At 36.6% G+C, this 19,272-nt stretch overlaps 1 protein-coding gene across 3 annotated transcripts in view; it reads right to left on the reverse strand.

Moving 5' to 3' along the window:
- The window catches only part of LOC101922203 (sodium channel protein type 5 subunit alpha-like), a 53,893-nt gene that overhangs the window by 8,834 nt on the left and 25,787 nt on the right, over positions 1 to 19,272 (reverse strand). For all 3 annotated transcript variants that reach the window (XR_008747560.1, XM_055806632.1, XM_027791765.2), the window contains 11 exons: positions 17,467 to 17,569; positions 15,526 to 15,764; positions 15,252 to 15,404; positions 13,755 to 14,108; positions 12,515 to 12,964; positions 9,673 to 9,792; positions 8,220 to 8,331; positions 6,998 to 7,152; positions 3,473 to 3,646; positions 1,928 to 2,065; positions 717 to 971 (listed from right to left, as the gene is read on the reverse strand). Coding sequence is in view for 2 of the 3 variants with exons in the window: in XM_055806632.1 (XP_055662607.1) it covers positions 717 to 971; positions 1,928 to 2,065; positions 3,473 to 3,646; positions 6,998 to 7,152; positions 8,220 to 8,331; positions 9,673 to 9,792; positions 12,515 to 12,964; positions 13,755 to 14,108; positions 15,252 to 15,404; positions 15,526 to 15,764; positions 17,467 to 17,569 (2,253 nt within the window). In the remaining variant the exon portion in view is untranslated. The remainder of the gene's footprint in view (positions 1 to 716; positions 972 to 1,927; positions 2,066 to 3,472; positions 3,647 to 6,997; positions 7,153 to 8,219; positions 8,332 to 9,672; positions 9,793 to 12,514; positions 12,965 to 13,754; positions 14,109 to 15,251; positions 15,405 to 15,525; positions 15,765 to 17,466; positions 17,570 to 19,272) is intronic.

The raw sequence follows: 19,272 nt of genomic DNA on the forward strand, positions 1-19,272 counted from the left end.
CTGAAAAGAAAAACTTGCCATGAATCCTGTGAAATGTCTTTTAATGTTAATTCTTGTTAACTTTAAATTTGTGTAAATTCTCTGCTTTTTGAAAAAGCAGTAAATGTTTCAGCTTAAATAGTATATATATCCTAAAAGGATAAAAACAATTTCTAAGAAAACAGCAGATGATTCCTTCCTGCAACATTTAGCAACTCTGCAGAATCATAGGACACTTTGGTGGATACGGGCAAAGAACTTTATCTACAAAAGATACAAGGATAACAGCCACTTTAAAAAATGCCTTTAGGCATCTCTTTAGGGAGATCAATAAATTAGCATCCCAATATTTTATGACTTAAACAATAGAAGAAAATATAGCAATATAAATAAACTGCATTATACTTTTTCTTTCTCATCCACTCTTCACTTTTACTAAAGAAAATGAGAATAACTTTAAATGTGGTAACATGCTGACTGTTTCAGGCTCCATATGTTAATCAAAATTGAAACAAAATTGAAGAGCCATGAAACACAGTGCCTAATTTTAATACAAGGTTGCATATGGTAAAATGTCCTTTAGGAAGAACTGAGCACCTTATAGATAAGAAAAATATTTATGGAAGCTAAAAAATCCCTAATTTCAGTGAAATACACAGAAGCATAGTAGTATCCCATGATTGGGCTGCTCAACACATTTCTTTGAAGAAAACTGAGTACGTTTTTAAAGAACTTACCACTTGGAGAAGAGCCAAGTATCCCATCCCAACATTATCAAAGTTTATATCACTATTTGTCCATGTTCCATTATAGAAAGTACAATTATCTCTGTTTTCAATTAGACTGATATTTCCTTTCTTGAGTATGCATTTTGAAAATTTTTTTCCAAGAAATTTTACTCCTGCAATGTTAAATAGGAGCCAGAAGACAACACAGACGAGTAAAACGTTCAAGATTGAGGGGATAGCTCCCAAGAGTGCATTCACAACAACCTTAAATAAAATGAAGGAAAAGAAAGAATTATTCACGTTCAATAGGACACCTTCCCAGAAAACCACTTATTTTTTTCTTCTTCTGTAGGTATTGCAGATTCTCATCCATATAAAAACTAGCAGATGACAAATGTAAAGCCAGCCTTCAGCTCAACATCAAGCTTGTCTTAACATGTAATTCTGTGGGATCTATCTTGCCTTTTTGAGGAAGGAAGTAAAAGAGATTGTAACCAGAATTATCCTTGGGTAAAAGAAATACATAAGATTATTAGTCTGTAGTAGCTATGAGATCTAAAAATCAGGTATAGGGGAATGGGTTATATCATCTGCATTTACTACAATATCACAAATAACTCTCTTTTTATCTTGGAGGTGTTTTGTAAGAGAACAAGAGTTTGCTCTCCACAACAAAATGAACATCACCCAATAACCACTGGCAACTGACTGCACACAGCACACATAACTATATATATATATATATATATATATCTTCTTTTCTATTGACAAGTAATTAAAAATTGTTCCTTTTTTCCCAAGAAAATTAATTTTTGTTCGAAGAATTTGCCAAATATTGCTGGATGAAATTTTTCCATGTCTAAGATAAACGAAAGAATGGGTTTCAGAAAAATATAAGTCTAAAAAAAATCTTGCTTAGTTTATTCTGCAAATTGCACTGAAAATGGAAACATGGAGAAATATTCTGGCGTTCACATTAATATATGTAATAATTAATTGTGGTAGCACATTATAATTCCATTTCCTTATTTCACTTGTATTTATAAATTTCTGTGAAAGTGTTAGGTATTCTTTCAAAATAACAACCATAATATGTAAGTTGGCAATCGGAACCATCTTAATGCCATCATGTCCCAAAATAGAGATTCAAGTTGAAATTGTTGCAAGAGCTTCAAACGCAGTTATTACAAAACACACACACCCACCCCCAACATCCTTACCTTTATCCCTTCAAATCTTGACAAAGCTCGTAGTGGCCTTAATGCTCTAAGAGTCCTGAGAGATTTCAGGGCACTCCCAGAGGAACAAGGTGATGTGTCTTGGGAAACACTAGTTAGTCCCCAGGAAACAAATGACAGCTGTGTTCATTGAATTGAAACCAAGATCATTACAGGGTATACAAAAATGTATTTTATTTGTGTCAGTAGATAATCATAGGCTGAATGTTACAGCATCATTGACCATTAAGTCAAATGAGGAAAATATGCATTCAAAGTTATTGTAATATAATTTTACTTCATTGCCTTCTAATATTTTAAAAACAATGGAATTATTTCATTCTAATTTGAAACTTTTTTTTATTTTTTCTAAAAAACAGTTCACATAATTTTTTTTAATGCTAGTATAACAACCAAATTGGTAAGTATAGTAATTTTGTGCACTACAGGCCAGAAAGGGTTATTCAAATAAAATATTCCCATTTTCTGCACAGTTATTCTCAGAAGTGTATACAGTAATTCCATTAATTTCATATCATACCTTAAGATGGTGATGTGGAAACAAAATATATTTTTAAAAGATATCCAGTCTTCACTTTAAATTTTCATGAGAGAAAATGAATTGAAAACATCACAAAATTGTTTCAATAATTAGGGTGCTTTCTAACAATTCATGATTTCCATTTTTCTTCCTATTGCCTCTTCCTTCCTATTTGAGTTTGTTGCCTCATTGTCTAGCTGTTGGATATTTTCATGGTTTTCCTCAGTTTTGGATGGCATCACTATTAATATTACACAACTGTAAATGCTGAAGTCATGCTATACATTCATTGTAAATAGTGATGATATTAGATTTTTCTGTTGACATTTCCTAGTACTCCTCCACCTTCAGTGTTAAACTATTCAGAGGCTATCAAACAGCTACTTTGACATTACTGGAAGTCAGCTGTTTAGATGTCCTTATTTCAAAATAATTTCAAAAAAAAAAAGGACAAAATAATTTCAGTATCTTACCAGTGTATTGATTACAATCAAAAATATTCCATTTTTATATGGCAAGATTATATTATTTAACTTAGTCTGAACTGAACACTGCACTTCCTCCATCTCACTATGGATGATTTCATCATTTCTCTTTATAGATATATAAAGCATTGCTAGGATTTCTTGGTTGTAAGGCCAAACATATTTTCCTACGTCTTTAACTCTATAGTAAACCATTTTTTCAACAATACCTTTCAATTACTTTACCGTCTAAATTTCTTCTCCTTTAAGGAAGCAACTCTACTTTTTTCTGTTTCTAAATGTCAGAGCTGCCAGCAGCTTCACAGTTTTCTACCGGCTTAATTAATTTATTTTATTTTTATTTCTGATCACTAACTGCACTCTCTTTCTGCACTTGAAAAGGTTTTTATAACCAACATTCTCCTCAGTGACAGTGCTACCTTGTTGAAACTTGTGTTTATTCACCATCAGATTTTACATGTAGCTCTCTATACAGAGCATATCAAAATTCAAAATGTAAGACAAGCTGAATACAATACTTACACATACAATGATGAAGTCAAGCCAACACCAGGCATTTGTGAAATAACTGTGCCAACCATAAGCTATCCATTTCAGAAGCATCTCCATAAAAAAAACATAGGTAAATATTTTATCAGCATACTCTAGGAGCTTTTTCACTGTTTTTCTCTCCTGCAGGTGAATATCTTCAAATGCCTGGAATTTCAAAATTTGGTTTTAAAACAGTTCAGTAGTTTTTACAGATTTTTTTTTTAATTGCACAATAGTACACAGTTTGGCTTATTATAGCCATTTCATATTAAATCATGGGCAACCACCACTTAATTTTATACTTGGGCGTAAAAAAATAAACTGTAAAATAAGTACAATCTCATTTTCAGGTTGGTTGAAAAATCACATACTTCCAGTTCTTTATGCTCAACACTTCTTCAAAAAAATATCTGATGAGGGTCAATTCTGGCTATTAAACATCCTGTCTTCCCAAGTTAGTGGATAATTTTGAAGTTGTTGGTCTAAAATCCTTCATAATAAAGCTTGAATTAAACACATTAACCACTGTCTTTCAGACTTAGACCTTCCAAATGATTCATCTTTAGTCAGCCTGCAGGCTTTTGTAATACAGATATGAAAAAAATATGACTAATACCTTATCTGGAACTGTTAATTCCTGGAATTTCACATTTTTTTCACCTAAATCTCGACACTACTTTGATGTCAGTAAGGGTTTAGGAACACGTTTTATTGATTGCTGTATTTCATGCCATTGTTCACTACTGTTTAATATAGCTGCCGCTTCGCTAACCTATTTTAAGTTTTTGATATTGCCTACCTGTTCCCAATTCCTTTTAACATCTTACATCATTTCCTCATCAAGCCTCTGGCAATGTCTTGATTCTTGCTTTCATCCATTCCTCCTCTACCTTATAGCTCCATCTCAACTTCTTTTCTCTTTTGTGCCAACATTTCTAATGATCTATCCATCCATTTTCACTACCACTGTTTCCCCCAACAAATCCGAGCTTATTACTTAAAATCTTTTATTTATGTAGTTATATCAGAACTCACCCTCTACCATAGCTTCGCCCAGACCTTATGATTCCTACATGTAAATTACTCAGTCTCCTCTTGTCTCCTTCTCTTTCACGCTGTCCCAAGAGCTCAGTGTGCCTCTAGCGCACGTCAGGGCATTTAACAACTTCTCTTTCTCCTACCCTCATTCAAATTCATGTCCCCTTCTCTGACATTGCCTCTGCAGCTGCTAACTTTCTGTCTATCTTGCCATGAGTAAAAAAGTTGAAATGAGAAGTTGAAGGGTCTGCCCTCTCAAAAGGAATACACTATCTCACATCCTTGAGATGATGGAACACAAATATCTTTGTTTTATAGAGAAAATGAAGGGTAGAGAGATCAATTCATTTTCCCAAAGGAACATGGCTGTAGTCTGTGGCAAAGGTCAGGAACCAAACAGAGTCTGTCAAAACTTTAATCCATATCCAGTTCCAATCTCCATCAGCTCTTCACTTAACAGCTCCTTACCTGACTGTGGAATCTCTTATCCTTCTATTTTTGTTTAATAAATTCATTAACAGTCAACACTCCCTAAAGAAATAGCAGGCTGTGTTACAGGGGAGACTGACACAGGTGGTCCACAGACCTCTGGTTCAAGGGAGCATGGTAGCAAAGACTACTCAATGGTTTTGCAAGGATTAGTTCAAATACAGTGGGCCTTAATAGTTGTAAGTTATCACCAGTCACATTAAATCATTATGTATCTCTTGCAGAAACACCTGGGTGACTCTGCTATGTATCTCCAGTGCTCTGGGAGACACTGGTTATTTCGTCATTACAGCAGACCTGATTTGCTCCCCTGTATTTACGACATGCTGATAATAATAAACCAGCCTAAAAGGCCATAGATAAAGGGGGAGCTGGAGCACAACCAAGTGCTTAGCTCAAATGAGACCTGAAACAATAAACTCCTGAAAATCATTGCTGTGTTTCTGCTTTATATTCTCACTGAAAAAAACACAAGGCAGAGATGCATCTATGTATAGTTACCAACAATCTGGTAAGAGTTACGCATTCCTGCTCTGCAGCATAAGAAAGCAGTAATACTATTCCTGGAGCTAAGTGGTCTTTGAAGCGGCAGTCATTCAGTTGTGCTACAATTAGGAGAAATGTCTACAGTGCAGGGCTGTCACTGTCCACAGGACAAGTAATTTGACTATGGGTAACTGAGAACTCCGGTCATTCATGTACATAAACCTATTTACCATTTCCTACCTTTTTTCTGAGCAAGTTTGATAATTAGCATCGTCTTTTTCACAGTTTAACCTTGGCTTCCTTGATTTCCATCTACTATTCAAATCACCCATTCATTAGCAGTGATGGTCTTCCAAATTTCTAACTATTAATTCTTCCTTTTCTCTGAGCACTGAGCACTTACCACATATTTTTCCGTGTATTATATGATAACCATCTCATTTAATATACTTCAAAGCCATGGACATGCCTGATGGTATTGTAACCCTTCATTCCAGCTGATTCAGAAAATTCTGTATCAGCAAATAACTTTATAAACAAACAGAAAATGGGCAAGCCCCTTTTTGCAAGAGGACAATAGTATCTTTGAAATCTGAAAGTTTTCAATGAAAGTTCTGACCACTGCAATACATCTTCGATGAAAAGAAATCATTATTGTTCTGTTATCTTGCATCTGGATACCAACCAGTTTTGTGTTCAACTCAGCCAGATCCTACAGTACATTAAATAATAACTCAGTTTCCTTCCTTGCTTCAGTTTGGTTCCATCTGAGTACAGAGAAATCCTCGGGATTCCCAGGGAATTCCCTTGGAGATTTTGCCACAGACATTTTTAAGCAGACAGTTCAGACCTATGGTTCAGTGGACAACCTAAATTAATGCACAGAGATTTTATCTGGAAAATTCTGACATCCACCATATAGGTCACTTTCACACTAGTTGTTTATGCTCCTTCTGCGCTAAATAATGTTTTATTTAACAAATTACTTTCAGTAGACATAGTGAATATGGTTTCAAATCAAATAAAACTTCCTTTGTGCTTCAGTAGAAAGGGACATAATCAGAGTAGTGATGAAACATTAAATCACCTACCAGTTTACAGCCATCTTCAGTTTTAGATTCTGATCATTTTAATGTTTGGATGATTTTAAATCTAGGTTTTTACTGAGAAGTTAGTCTGCTTTACAAATTTAGGAGAAGCTTTATTTTTTTAAGATTTCCTAAGTAATTTCAGACCCTGGTTTAGCCTCCTAATTAAGTACACAAGTGTGTGAAGAACTATGTTCCATGAAGAATGGGACTATGCAGATGAATATGGTTCCAGATAGTTAAATATCTTATCCAAGTGGACAAAAGCCTTGTAACTCCTAAGGGATACATTTATTATGCTCTTGTCTCTCCCTGGGAAAAGGAATGTGAGAGTAGAAGAAATAAATAATAATATGATTCTTTTCCTTTACTAACAACCATCAATTCAAAATTCGACAAATTGAATTAAATTTACCAGTGCTGCGCTGCTCAATATTATCATAAAAATTATAAAATTTTCAAACCAGCTATGTTTAACAATTCTGTAGCAGGTTTTTCTAAAATTCCACCAAGTTCTGCCTGGAAACTTAGTTATATCCACTATACAACACGGGAAACATTCAATACAACCTGAAAAGAGAAAGAACAGCATATTAAATTCCATTGAACATGTGGAGACATAGAATCTAAAAACTGTAAGACATCTTAAAATGACCTTCTATATACTATATAAAGAAAGTGCTGATTTACCTATGGGGTGATGCCGTGGCTGAAATGATCTAAAGCTAAAGAGAAGATATGATTTGTAGTCCAAAATAACCTCTTTTAATGGAGCAACTCATACATGGAAAAAGCACAAAAAAGCCATTACTTCCATCAAAAAAACCTTGATTATTTTATTTTCTGCATTTATTCTTTTTGTTTTGAAAAGAGATATTATCTTACTAGTGGTTTAGTAAATTATTATTTTCACTGATTATTGCACTTGATTGTACTGCGGAGATGTTACAACTAGATTCTCTGTTCACTGTTTCGCACCAGAAACACGTTTCACCAGTAAGATGTAAAGGTGGTAGGACTCAACTATGAGTCAATGGGATCTAAGGAGCTACTCAGGCAATCAAAGGTAGGCGTCCACATTGGGATGAGCTACACCGTCCCTCTGAATCCCATTAGCTGCACTGACTGAATATTCATCCACTGTACTGCGAGCTCAGACAAATTCGGTTGACGTGCCGTATTAAGACACCATCTACCAATGTACTTATTGTAATTGATCTCCAGCTGCCCCTTCAGGAGTGCTTTGAGTACCTTTGCTCATATACAGATACTTACAGCCTGATGCCTCAATATAAGATCAACTCACACTCCAGAGGTGGCATTTTGCTACCTAAACACAGGAGTTTAGAACCATTTTAGGCCACTTCAGATATTCTGCAGCTTCTGTGACAGTTCTGCCAGCTCCAATGCCGTTGTCTTGCAAACTTTCAGGCATCGCATATGGTACTAAATACCTGTGTTCAGGCTTCTCAACACTACTCCAGATCTGTGCTGGCTTCAGGTATATTCCTTTGAGGATTTATGTTTATTAACATGTGTCTCAGGCAAAGAGTTTTTGCCAATTTGGAAATGTTCCAAACAGATATCTTTGAATTCTGCTTCATTTGGGGTCACCGCAAAAAAGAAAAGATTCTTACTTTCTGCAAAGCATTCCTTAGGTAGACGTGACTTTTTAGGCTGGCAAAACATCTCCAGAAGAGTAACTGGATCCACAGTGCTGGCTTCAGAATAGCTACCAGCATCACATTTCTGCACAGGAGAAGGGCAAAGAGGAAAATTTACTTGCTTTTAATTAATACGGTTACCAGATTTAAAAGAAATGAAACTTAACACAAACACACACACAAAAAAAATAATATCTGCAGCATATAAATTACCTTAATATTGTTGAACTACCAAACCAAAATTACAAATAATAGGGCAGAAAAGGCTAATCCCTACTGTTTGTTTCCATGGTTTTAATTTCCTAAGTTTATTGGTTTCTTTAGCTGTTTACACTGGACTTGCAGGAAGGAAAACATTTAGAAGAGATTATTCTACAACTTTAATTTAGAGAAAACTCTGACTTCTTCATGCCAATCCAATACCCTTTTCATTTTCAGAGATACAAAGCATGTCTCAAAAGGCTTGATAGTGGAAAGGCCTAGCAGGAAAGAAATGTATGTATAGTCTACACATCTCAAAGGATTGTAGTTATTAGTAGGTAACCTACACACCTAGAAAACTAAGGACAATAAGGAAAACAAGTATAAAGAAAAAGGAATAAAACAATCTACCAGCCATAAGGTGTAAGTGCCCTGTATGACATGGAAAGGGAAGACATGAGGATAGGGATAAGAATAAGAAGCCAGAAGGAGGGAATTAGCTCTGTTGACAGCCATGCTGCTTTACATTAACTTCAGGTCCTAGTGAATCTTCAGCATAGACAAAAATGAAATTATTTAAATCCAAGGGCATTTTGATATTTTTATTTTTATGTAAGTATAATTAAATAACGCCTAACAAACAAAACTACTGTCAACTTTATCTAAAATCTGAAAATGTTAAAGTGGTTTGACTTTTGGAGGTAGTAATCCAAAAAGCTGATGAACTTCCATTTAATTTCCTGGGTCACTGGAGGCAAGCCATGATTCTTCACCTATTTTGATGTGGACTGTACCATATCAGAATATGCTTCTAGAGCTTATTAGATCTATTATGCATTAGAATAAGTTTCTAGACCAGAAAAAGTATGGTTGTTTTGGGAACTGTTTCTAGAGAACAAATCTTTGCATCCAAGGATAACAGCAGAGTTATCTATAAAAATGAACGGTATCAGATATGTTTAAAGTGAGTGTGTTTCTCCATTAATTTCTCTTATTTTGTACAAAATAATATATTAAGTTACACTGTTAGCCATGGCTGCTTATGTGAGACAAACCTCCATGCTTTAAACTATTGTTACCTCTAGAAAGATGTACCGTCTTCACAGGGATTATACTTTCTGCTCTTCAGAAAACCCCACCTTGTCCTGTCATTGCTGAATGAGAGAACCGCTGTGACAATTTTAATCTCTAGCATATGACACAAGATGATAAAAGTTATAATTACCTCTTTTTCCTCTATCTTTTGGTGTGTTTCAGAGAAATAACTTATAGTTTCAGAAGTCCCAGAAATCTGACTGAAACCACTTGAACTCCGGCACTGCTCTCTATGTCTTAATCTGTCTCCCTGCATGAAATAATGCAAGCTGGTTTATTTTCCACATTTTTCTTCCTGACAGTCATTCTTAAAAGTCAAAATTCTTTAACAGAATCTAAAGCATCCACAAAGTTTACCATGTTTATCTTTTTACAGATAACTAAATGATATCCCTAAAAGGCATGTAAAAGATTGGTTTCTTCTTTGCTTTCAAATACCATGGTCCTGTGGTTATACTTTGGAAAGGTATCATTCCTCAAGATCTACATTTAGCCCACTGATGGATTCAGCAGCCGCCTTTGCAGCTGGACCCCAACAGTCTAATGTTTCTAGTTACAGGCAGAAGAGCTAAATGATCCAAACCAGTCCTCAGTCCTTTTGCCACAACAAATTCCAAGCAATACCAGATTCCACTACAGCAGGGAAAGAATTTCTTTCATCAGATGCTTATGGACAACATATTTCAAATTGCCACAGATAATTCTACGTTTATTAGCAATTTCTGCTTCTTTGAGAATTTGTCCAAAGCTATTCCACTGACAATGCCTCCTCTTATAACCAAAAACATAGGAAATGGATCCTACCTAGACACTGACCATATCATAATCCATCCAAAAACAGCACCTGCTTTTGAGATTTCTGCCATAGCGTAATACTAGGTAACTGTACTTTGAGCCCAAATACCTGTTCTGATAGATATAAAATATGGTGATATCACAATCATAACATAACTAACACTCATAAAATACAATCCTTAACAAGCTAGTCTAGGTACAGTATAGTTGGCAAAGCCTGGTGTTCCATCTGAGCTTGCTCCTCACACATTTGGATGTGTTTTTTCAGATGAGCTAAACCCTATATTGCCACATGCTTACACCATCACTTTAACCTATGAAGAGGGAAAGCACAGTTGCAATGTCTGTGGCAGCTGGAGAAATAAGCACAAATTAATAAAAAGACATAAATTAAAATCATAAGCTACTTTCTGTAAGAGGCTTTCTATCTTGCTTTATGTGAAGAAACTGCAAAACAGCTCATTCTGCTGTGTAAGCCAGCTTCTATCGGAACTTCTTTTAGTATGGGTCTGAGAAGAGTTAGTATTTTTTTTGTTCACCTTCCAACAAAAGATTGCAGGGAAGGTATATTGAAGTCTGCTGCTTCTTATTACAACTGTCTGTGAACAAAGCAGGCTTCTAAAAGAAATTAACTTGAGGCCCTTGTGCGCTGAGCTGAGCTCAAACTACTAATGGATGTTTCATACACAGCTGAAGTACTGTCGATAGGCTAAAGGGTATCACCCTTACCTTCTATAGGCAAAAATATTTATACGGAATAAGAATCTCAGAGGATGATCCAATAGTTCTGAACTAAGATGCATTCATGCAGATATATCATCATACTCAAACCAGCATTCATATCCTTTCTAAGTAACCACATCATATCCCATATATTAGAAGTAACTGCTGTCACAAACAGAATTTCGCTAAGACACATCACCCTCCTCAAAGGAAAGTAATCAGGTAAAATTCCATTTTATTAGAAGTATAGCACAACACTAGAGGGAAGAAAGCAAAAATAAGGAAAACCAAAAAAACCAAAAACAACCAGGAAAGCAAAATGGGAGAAAACATGAAGTGCAAAAGTGGGCACATACAAGCAATATAGACGTGAAGCAAGGGACACGGTTGCATGCTGTGAGGGCACAAAGGGTTTAATTCAGTTGCTTGCCCTAGACTGTTTAGTGTCTTTTAAGATGCCTAGGGGTACCTAAGACATACACCCCACATGTTTATGTCTTAGGTACATACATGTGTATGTTTAAGATACCTAGGGGTACCTAAGACATACACACGGCATGGTTAAAACTGGCACAGGATCTACAGGAACTGACAGATGCATTTTAGGAAGTGCATATAGAAGCTGTACAAGGTAAGCCAGAACCTCAAATGGTACTTGACATCTCTGTGGTAAGTAGTGTGTGTAATCTTGAGATTCAGATATCTAAATGGAGTAATCTAGTAAGCATAGTATCATCTGAGGTGTTTCTACGTATGCCTGGTCTCCAGATGCCAAAGAGCTCCTATAGCTTCTGTGCCTTGTTTGTCAGTCCCTCGTGGATGTGACGGGCACCTGAAGTATCTCAAATACCCCTAAATGCCTATGTGCAGGCATATTAATTGCACCATTATTGACTATCATGGCAAGTGTAAGTGCCTCACTCACATGCAGCAAGACTTGAGTTTAATCTTGCCCAACACAACACAATCAAGAGGGGAGTCCAAAGTATCACAGAGGTGAATAGGGGATTAAAAAATCACTAAGAAATAATATTTTTAAGGTGAAGGTTTTAACTAAATTCCCTCCAGATTCCATGCAACTGAGAAGCAACATACAAGCAACACAAGAGGCCTGACTTCCAAAAATTCCAGGTGCCATCTGTAAGGCAAAGGAAACAAAAAGAATGTCTGTTCTGATCAAACATCATTTAGCAATTGACAGCACTAAATGGAAACAAAACAGACAAAAGCAGAATTATGGCTGCCAATTAGGAGAATGATGAAAAAGTGGATATTCAACATCTCTTATCGAATAATTAAGATTATTTGGTAGCTCTTGCATTTTGAAGCTACTAGAAGAACAAATAAAGTACAATTGCAGAAATGACAGAAGGGATAGCATTTACTGTTCAGTCTTTGAGATTATATTTACAGACGCAAGTTACAATATTTTTTCAAATATTAATATTCCTTACCTGTTTTCTGTATTCTATTTCTGTGCATGCACTGTAATCATCATCACATTCATCGGTGTAAGTCTCTGCTACTGCAATGGGAACACAGGTACTATGACTGGTTAAAAATTCTTCATATTTCCTTGTTATTGAGGAAGTCTCTTCAGTATTGTAATACCCCATGTCAAAGCAATTGTTGCCTATATCCCTTCTGACATCTGTCATGGCATAATTATTTTCCTCTATGTCTTTGGCAGAAATTTTCACTAAAGTCTTCTTTTTGGCTGTTTTAAGGTTTTGTTTCTTTATTTTGCCACAACGATCCAAAATTCTGTCTTTAACAGACCACAGGCCCTTGTGGATCTTCGCAATAGCAATCTGACATTTAGTCATTTGTCCAGGTTCCTCTTGTTCCACTGAGGAGTCAGTATTGAATGAACTCAGCAGCAAGGCAATAAATAGGTTGAGCACCTTAAAATTAAGTTAAAGTAAATTGGAGACACTACTGCTAACAGAAAAGACATTTCAGAAAACCTTCCCTAGATGAGAAAATCTCAATATTGCTTTCATCAACCACTGTAATGAAATTATTTAGTATTCTACTGAAATACTAATATAGTATGATATGGCTCCTTCTGGAAGGAATGGCAGGAGAAAAAGGAATGAAACAAGGGTCTGGGTATGTCAAATATATTTTCACATGCTCTGATGTCCATAAGGTATGTGGAGGTAGACATTTTGAAAAACAGCAGGCAAAGATAAATTTTACCACCACCACAAACATCAAAAAGGATCTGGTATAGACCAACAAATGAAGCAGATGAAAAAGATTTCATCTTCCAGTATATATACATTAGGTCTAGTATATGTCACGCAAACTGGAAAATCTGTGTACTGCAAACTTTTGAAAATAAAAGAAAAAGTTGGTAAGCATTAAAAGCACTGAACACTTTGGTTATCTGAACCTAGCACACAAAAGATGAAGAAATCAGGCACCAAATTATCAAAATGGCACTGCTATACTCTGGGTAGAAGGAATAATTTTATTTTGCTTAGCAGCTGCTTCTTGTGTGAGAAAGAGGAAGACGGGGGAAAAAAAAAAAAAAACAAAACCAGAAGGAAAACATATATTAAGTAGTACCCAAATAAGCGAATAGTGTGAATACTCTTTGGATGATTAGGTTTCCTTTGGAAAAAAAAAAAAAGATGCCAATGTAACTGGATGTATTTAGTAGGGACTGAAAAATAGCTTGATACTCACCACCAGGTTTCCTATCACGAGGACTAACAAGAAAATGGGAAGACATAGCTCTTTTCCAGCTACTTCCATACATTCCCACATGGTTTCAATCCATTCTCCACATAGTATTCGGAATATGATCAGGAATGAATGACAGAAATCCTTCATATGCCAGCGTAAATCCTCACTGGTGTTTATTTTGTAGAATTTTTCCTTATAATGAATGCCTAAAACCTGCCTTCCTACTACAGCAAAAATAAATACAGTGATAATCAAAACCAGAGTGAGGTTACCCAGAGCACCAACGGAGTTTACAATTATTTTCATAAGAGTATTTAAGGCTGGCCAGGACTTTGCCAATTTGAAGATCCTGAGCTGTAAGTAAAACACAAGAGAACAATGTGAGTGGTGAACACTGCACGGATAGCACAGCACACACAAAAACCAGACCCTGCAGTTATCATGCTGTCTTTACTTCAGTAACACCATCATAATTTTCCCCCCTAAAGAAAGGTTTTTAATTGTTCTGATCCAAAAGCACTGTGCTTAAGCTCAAATGGTTACTGTTACTGAGAACAGAGAACTGCCAAAGGAAGCTCTCAAATTGTTTCTGCTAAGTTAGATATGAGCATGTGTAAGTCTATTAGTATTAACAGCAATAACAATAATAGTAATAATAATAATAAAGTGCCTCATAGGTATTTGGACGAGGCTAATGAAATGACTGCATTCTGGTCTAAATCAAATGTAATCAGACAAAAATTGAAAAAAGATTTTTTTTCTACCTCTCCCCACACTTAAAACAGGATCTGAAAAGCCAGATAGATCTATTCTACGCACCCTCATGAGTAAGAAGGACACTTTTCGTCAAATTAGCATTCGGGGCTGCTAAAATCCCTCAGTCATACACAAGACAAAACAGAATCCAACTATATTTCTAGGTGTGATGACTCAAAAGCTACAAAGAGTGTTAGTACTTAGTAAATTTAGCATTCTAAATACACATGAAGGACATAAACAGCAAAGTAACATTTTACATGGACATCTCAGAATTATTCCTCCTTTTCCCTAAGGCTGAAGAAAGTCTTGAGGAGAGCCCCTAAACCTTGAGGAAAGCTATGTTATTTTACAGATCTCAGCTCAAAAGGAAAAGCTGTGAAGGAATACTTGCTATCTTTAAGCTCATGGAAACACTCAGATAACATTTTTTCCTAATGGAAGGTCTGAGATGTAATTGAGCAGCACCACTGTACAGACGTAACAGAGAACCAGTGAACTCCCTGCCAGGTCAGACCTCCCAGAGGGTGCACTGTGTCAGAGTATTTGTCATATCCAATATAAAGCGTATAATGAACATTGAATGAATTCTTTAATATTAATGTTGGATTACTATTTACCCAAAAAGAGAACTGATTTAACAGATTCATCAGTAAAATAATTTGAGGGTATTTCACTGGAATCTTTAACAAATCTATATAAAACATGTGTACTTTTAGAAAAGAATAAAGAAATAATTACCAGTCTGAAAGATGACAGATTTTCTTTAAAGCTTATTAGGCCAATCATAACAACTATACTATCAAAAATATTCCATTTTTGCTGAAAATAGTTGTAAGGATCTAGAGCAATGATTTTCAAGATCATTTCTGCTGTAAAAATCAGGGTGAAGACCTGGGAGGAGGAAAAAGAAATTCAACAAAAAGTCACTGAAAAAGCATGTCCTTATAGGACTGTCCCAGTATAAATATGGCGTTATAACTCCATATTCACTCTATACACAGACCTAACTTACCTTGTCACTTATGAAAATCATTTCTTGGTAATTATATGGCATGTCAGGGTGCTCCAGAGCCATGAAGAAGGTGTTCACAATAATGCAAACCATGATTAAGAGATCAACAAATGGGTCCAAAATTACCAATTTCACGTTTTCTTTGACTACTCTCCAGAATGGACAACAATCCCAAATTAGATACTTGCGAGCAAAACGTTTCCATAATGGAGGGCATTTCAGTTTTGACTCCTGCAGTTCTAAATGACAAAGAGGGAAAGTGAAATTATGTGGAATATCATAGTATGAAGAAAAAGACCGTCACAGAAAAGACTGAAAAGAAAAATCAATCTCATGTGAGCAGAACAACATAATAGAAAAAAAATGTTTCACTCATTCTACACAAACTAATCATAGGCTATTCAAAGGTCACTATCAGTAAATCTCCTAATTACAGAAACTGGTGATATTACCCACCTCTTCATATGTTTATTACACTATTGAAGGATGATAAAGGCTCTGCATTAAGGAGAAGCAACTTAACTGTCTCTGGGAAACTGACAACTTGTTTTCTGTAAGTTGCGTCTGCACAGTCACAGATGCAGCATGAGTTGAAAAAAAAAAACAAAAACCAGCAGGATAAAATGAAGAAGTGCATCCCCCGTATCTTGGTGTCCATAGCTGAGGATAGGGTTAAAAAAGAAGTCAAGTTGGAAGTGACCTCAGGAGATCCCTAGTGCAACCCTGTTCTCAAATCAGGGTCAGCTATTAGGTCAGAGACTGCATAACCTGTTCCTCTGACTGTCCTCACAGTGAAAGTTTCTCCTTATACACAACCTGAAACTTTCTTCTTTCTGTTGTCTGTTGTCTCATCTTTCCACTGTGCACCACTGTGAAGAGTGCATTCTTGATAACGTCTTCCTACACACTGCAAGGCTGACATTAACTGTCCCTCAAAACCTTCTCTCCAGGCTGAACCAGCCCAGCACTGGGCAAACGCCCAGTCCCCTGACGTGGTGGCCCTCTACTGAACTCAATATATTTCTTGGAGCTGGGGGGCAAACCGAGCATAGTATGTGGTCTAGCAACTGCTTAATAAAGGCTGATAATCACTTTTCTCCTGGCTACGCTCCTTTTAATATAGTTGAGAATACTGTTGGCCATTGCTGCTGCAAGGGCGTGTTGCTGGCCACTGCTCAGCTCACTGCCCACATGGACCCACCGGGCCCTTCCTGCAGAGCTGCTTCCCAGCCAGCCAGCTCCAGCCTGGATCGTTGCAAGAGGTTCTTGCAGATAGGCATAAATTTACATTTGTACTGGCCGAATTTTCACAAGGTTCCTGTTGGCCCATTCCTCCAGCCTAAGTCCCTCTAGATGGCAGCTCCTACCTCCAATGTATCAAGTACCTCCCCCCCCAGTTCCGTCCCATCCTAAAATCAAGAGCAAGCCCTCTGCTACCTCCTCCAGGTCACTTAGGACAAGACGTGTCCCAGGATACACCCCTGTGGTACTCCACTTGTTACCTGCCTCCAGGTGGAATATAACCTCTCCACCAGACACTTGAAACCCAAACACACAACCGTTTTTTTGTCCAGCTGGTTGGCCACCCGTGCAGACCCTAACATCCTAGCACCTTAACCTGGGATGAAAAAATACTGTGGGAGACAGGGTTGAAAGCCTTGCTAAAGTCAGTGTAAGTGAAAACATTGCTCTCCCCTCACCCACAAACCCCAGCCATTTTATTGTACAGGGCAATCCAGTTAGTCGGGCATGATTTACCCTCGGTAATGGTAAGTTACAGTTACGTGAGATATGAGAATATTTATTTTACTGAAATTTACGTTTGATTGTAGCATAATTTCTCCTAGTGACTTTAAAAATAATGCTAACTGTTCATGACATTTTGATCTCTGAGGTCAAGTTACACAACCACCGTAGCAAAACCACTGAAGAATTACTTACGCAAATTATCTGTAATAACAGTGGCTGCACTCATTAACCTCTGTCTTCGAAAAGGATCATTAATAGAGTCCACCGACAATTCATAGGACAGCAGTATCTGCCTCTTTGGTTAGAGAGACAACAGAAGATAATATAACAAGGAATATGAAGAAATGGCAATATAAAAATTACATCCAGCATAACAAAAATATGCCTTTTTAAATACAAATGTTAATGAAGCCTCACCTTGCTGAAGGTATATAAAAGAAAACAATGCAACAATATCATATATTTTCCTTTGAAGGTAAAGGGCATTTCACCAAAACCAGTAATGTGTTTCAAGAGTTGTTTCCTTCTGAAAATATTTAACAATAATAATTCCATTATATAAAAAGTATAAAATCATTAACTGGGGAGCAAAGGAAAAAAAATAATTCCATCTTTCCCGTGACTGATAAAAAGAGCATACAAAAAGAACACTGACAATCACTTTGAATAAATTACTGACTATTAAATATGAACTATTGATGATTAATAAATAATAATTATTTACTAGTGATAGTTCTTTAGTGAATAAAAATTATTGGTTTGCCCAGCCCTATTAAGCCTATCAAGATCTATGCTAATACTGAACTGCCTAAAACTAGGGATGGGACTACTCTGGGTTTCATTAGAGGTTGCAGAACGCTAAACTCAGTGTTGCTGATGTGCACTGAATAACAGACAAACCAACACCTGTATTTTCTGGGACACACTAAATTCTTACCAAAGATTCAGTTCATGACATATTAATACCCTCCCACACATTGTTTAAAGACTAAGTAAAACACCGGCTGCAAAGAATAAGTGAGACATTGAGGCAGAAAAAAAAGACTGAAGGTTCCAGTGTCGGGGGGGACAGAATTAGCACGACCCGTGACAGGGAGCTACTGACTGACCACATCCTGATAGCATCTTGGTATTCCCTTTCAGCACAGCTTGATTTGTTTAATTTCCTTTTTGTGGGGAGGGTATATAAGTAAAGATATGTCAGATCATTACTTCAAACTTTTATGATAATATGAGTTTTATGAACACGTTCTATAAAACTGTTATTCAGGGAATTAAACGGATATCCTTGGCCTTAGGGGTTTAACAATAACTGTTGCTTTTTTGTGTCTCTGGTATTTTAATGACTTGAAAAGCTAAGTAAAATTTAGCTGATAGAACTGTCACAGAATAGACATATAAAATGAATTCATAATACAGTGCTAAAATGTTCGTAGAACCATATAACGGTTTGGGTTGGAAGGGACCTTACAGACCATCTAGTTCCCACCCCCCTGCCACGGGCAGGGACACCTGTCACCAGCCCAGGTTGCTCCCAGCCCCGTCCAGCCTGGCCTTGGGCACTGCCAGGGATGGGGCACCCACAGCTGCTCTGGGCAGCCTGGGCCAGCGCCTCACCACCCTCAGAGTGAAGAATTTCTTTCTTATACCTAAATATCTATTCATTTTCTACCTCTATTTTTTCAGAATCTAAAAGACTCAGTTAGACTATTCTAATCACATCCTAGTTATCGGTGTGACTTGTCCTTTCATTCCTTTCCATGTTTGGTATCTCAGAGGAGAGAAACCTGGAAGAATTTGTGTATGAGCCTGACTAAAGTCCTCAGTCTTGTTGAAATTCATGTCTGTTCAGAAGCATTCAGAGTTAGTATTTTTAGAAAGACTAAGAGCATTCACCAACACTGAAGCAGTTACTGCTGCTCATCTATCTTTAGGTGAAGTAAATAACTGGTGATGAGAATCCTCTGACAAATTGGGATTTAAAATAGGGATATGTGC

This window comes from Falco peregrinus, chromosome 5, assembly GCF_023634155.1.
Source record: "Falco peregrinus isolate bFalPer1 chromosome 5, bFalPer1.pri, whole genome shotgun sequence".
NCBI classification, from domain to species: Eukaryota; Metazoa; Chordata; class Aves; order Falconiformes; family Falconidae; genus Falco; species Falco peregrinus.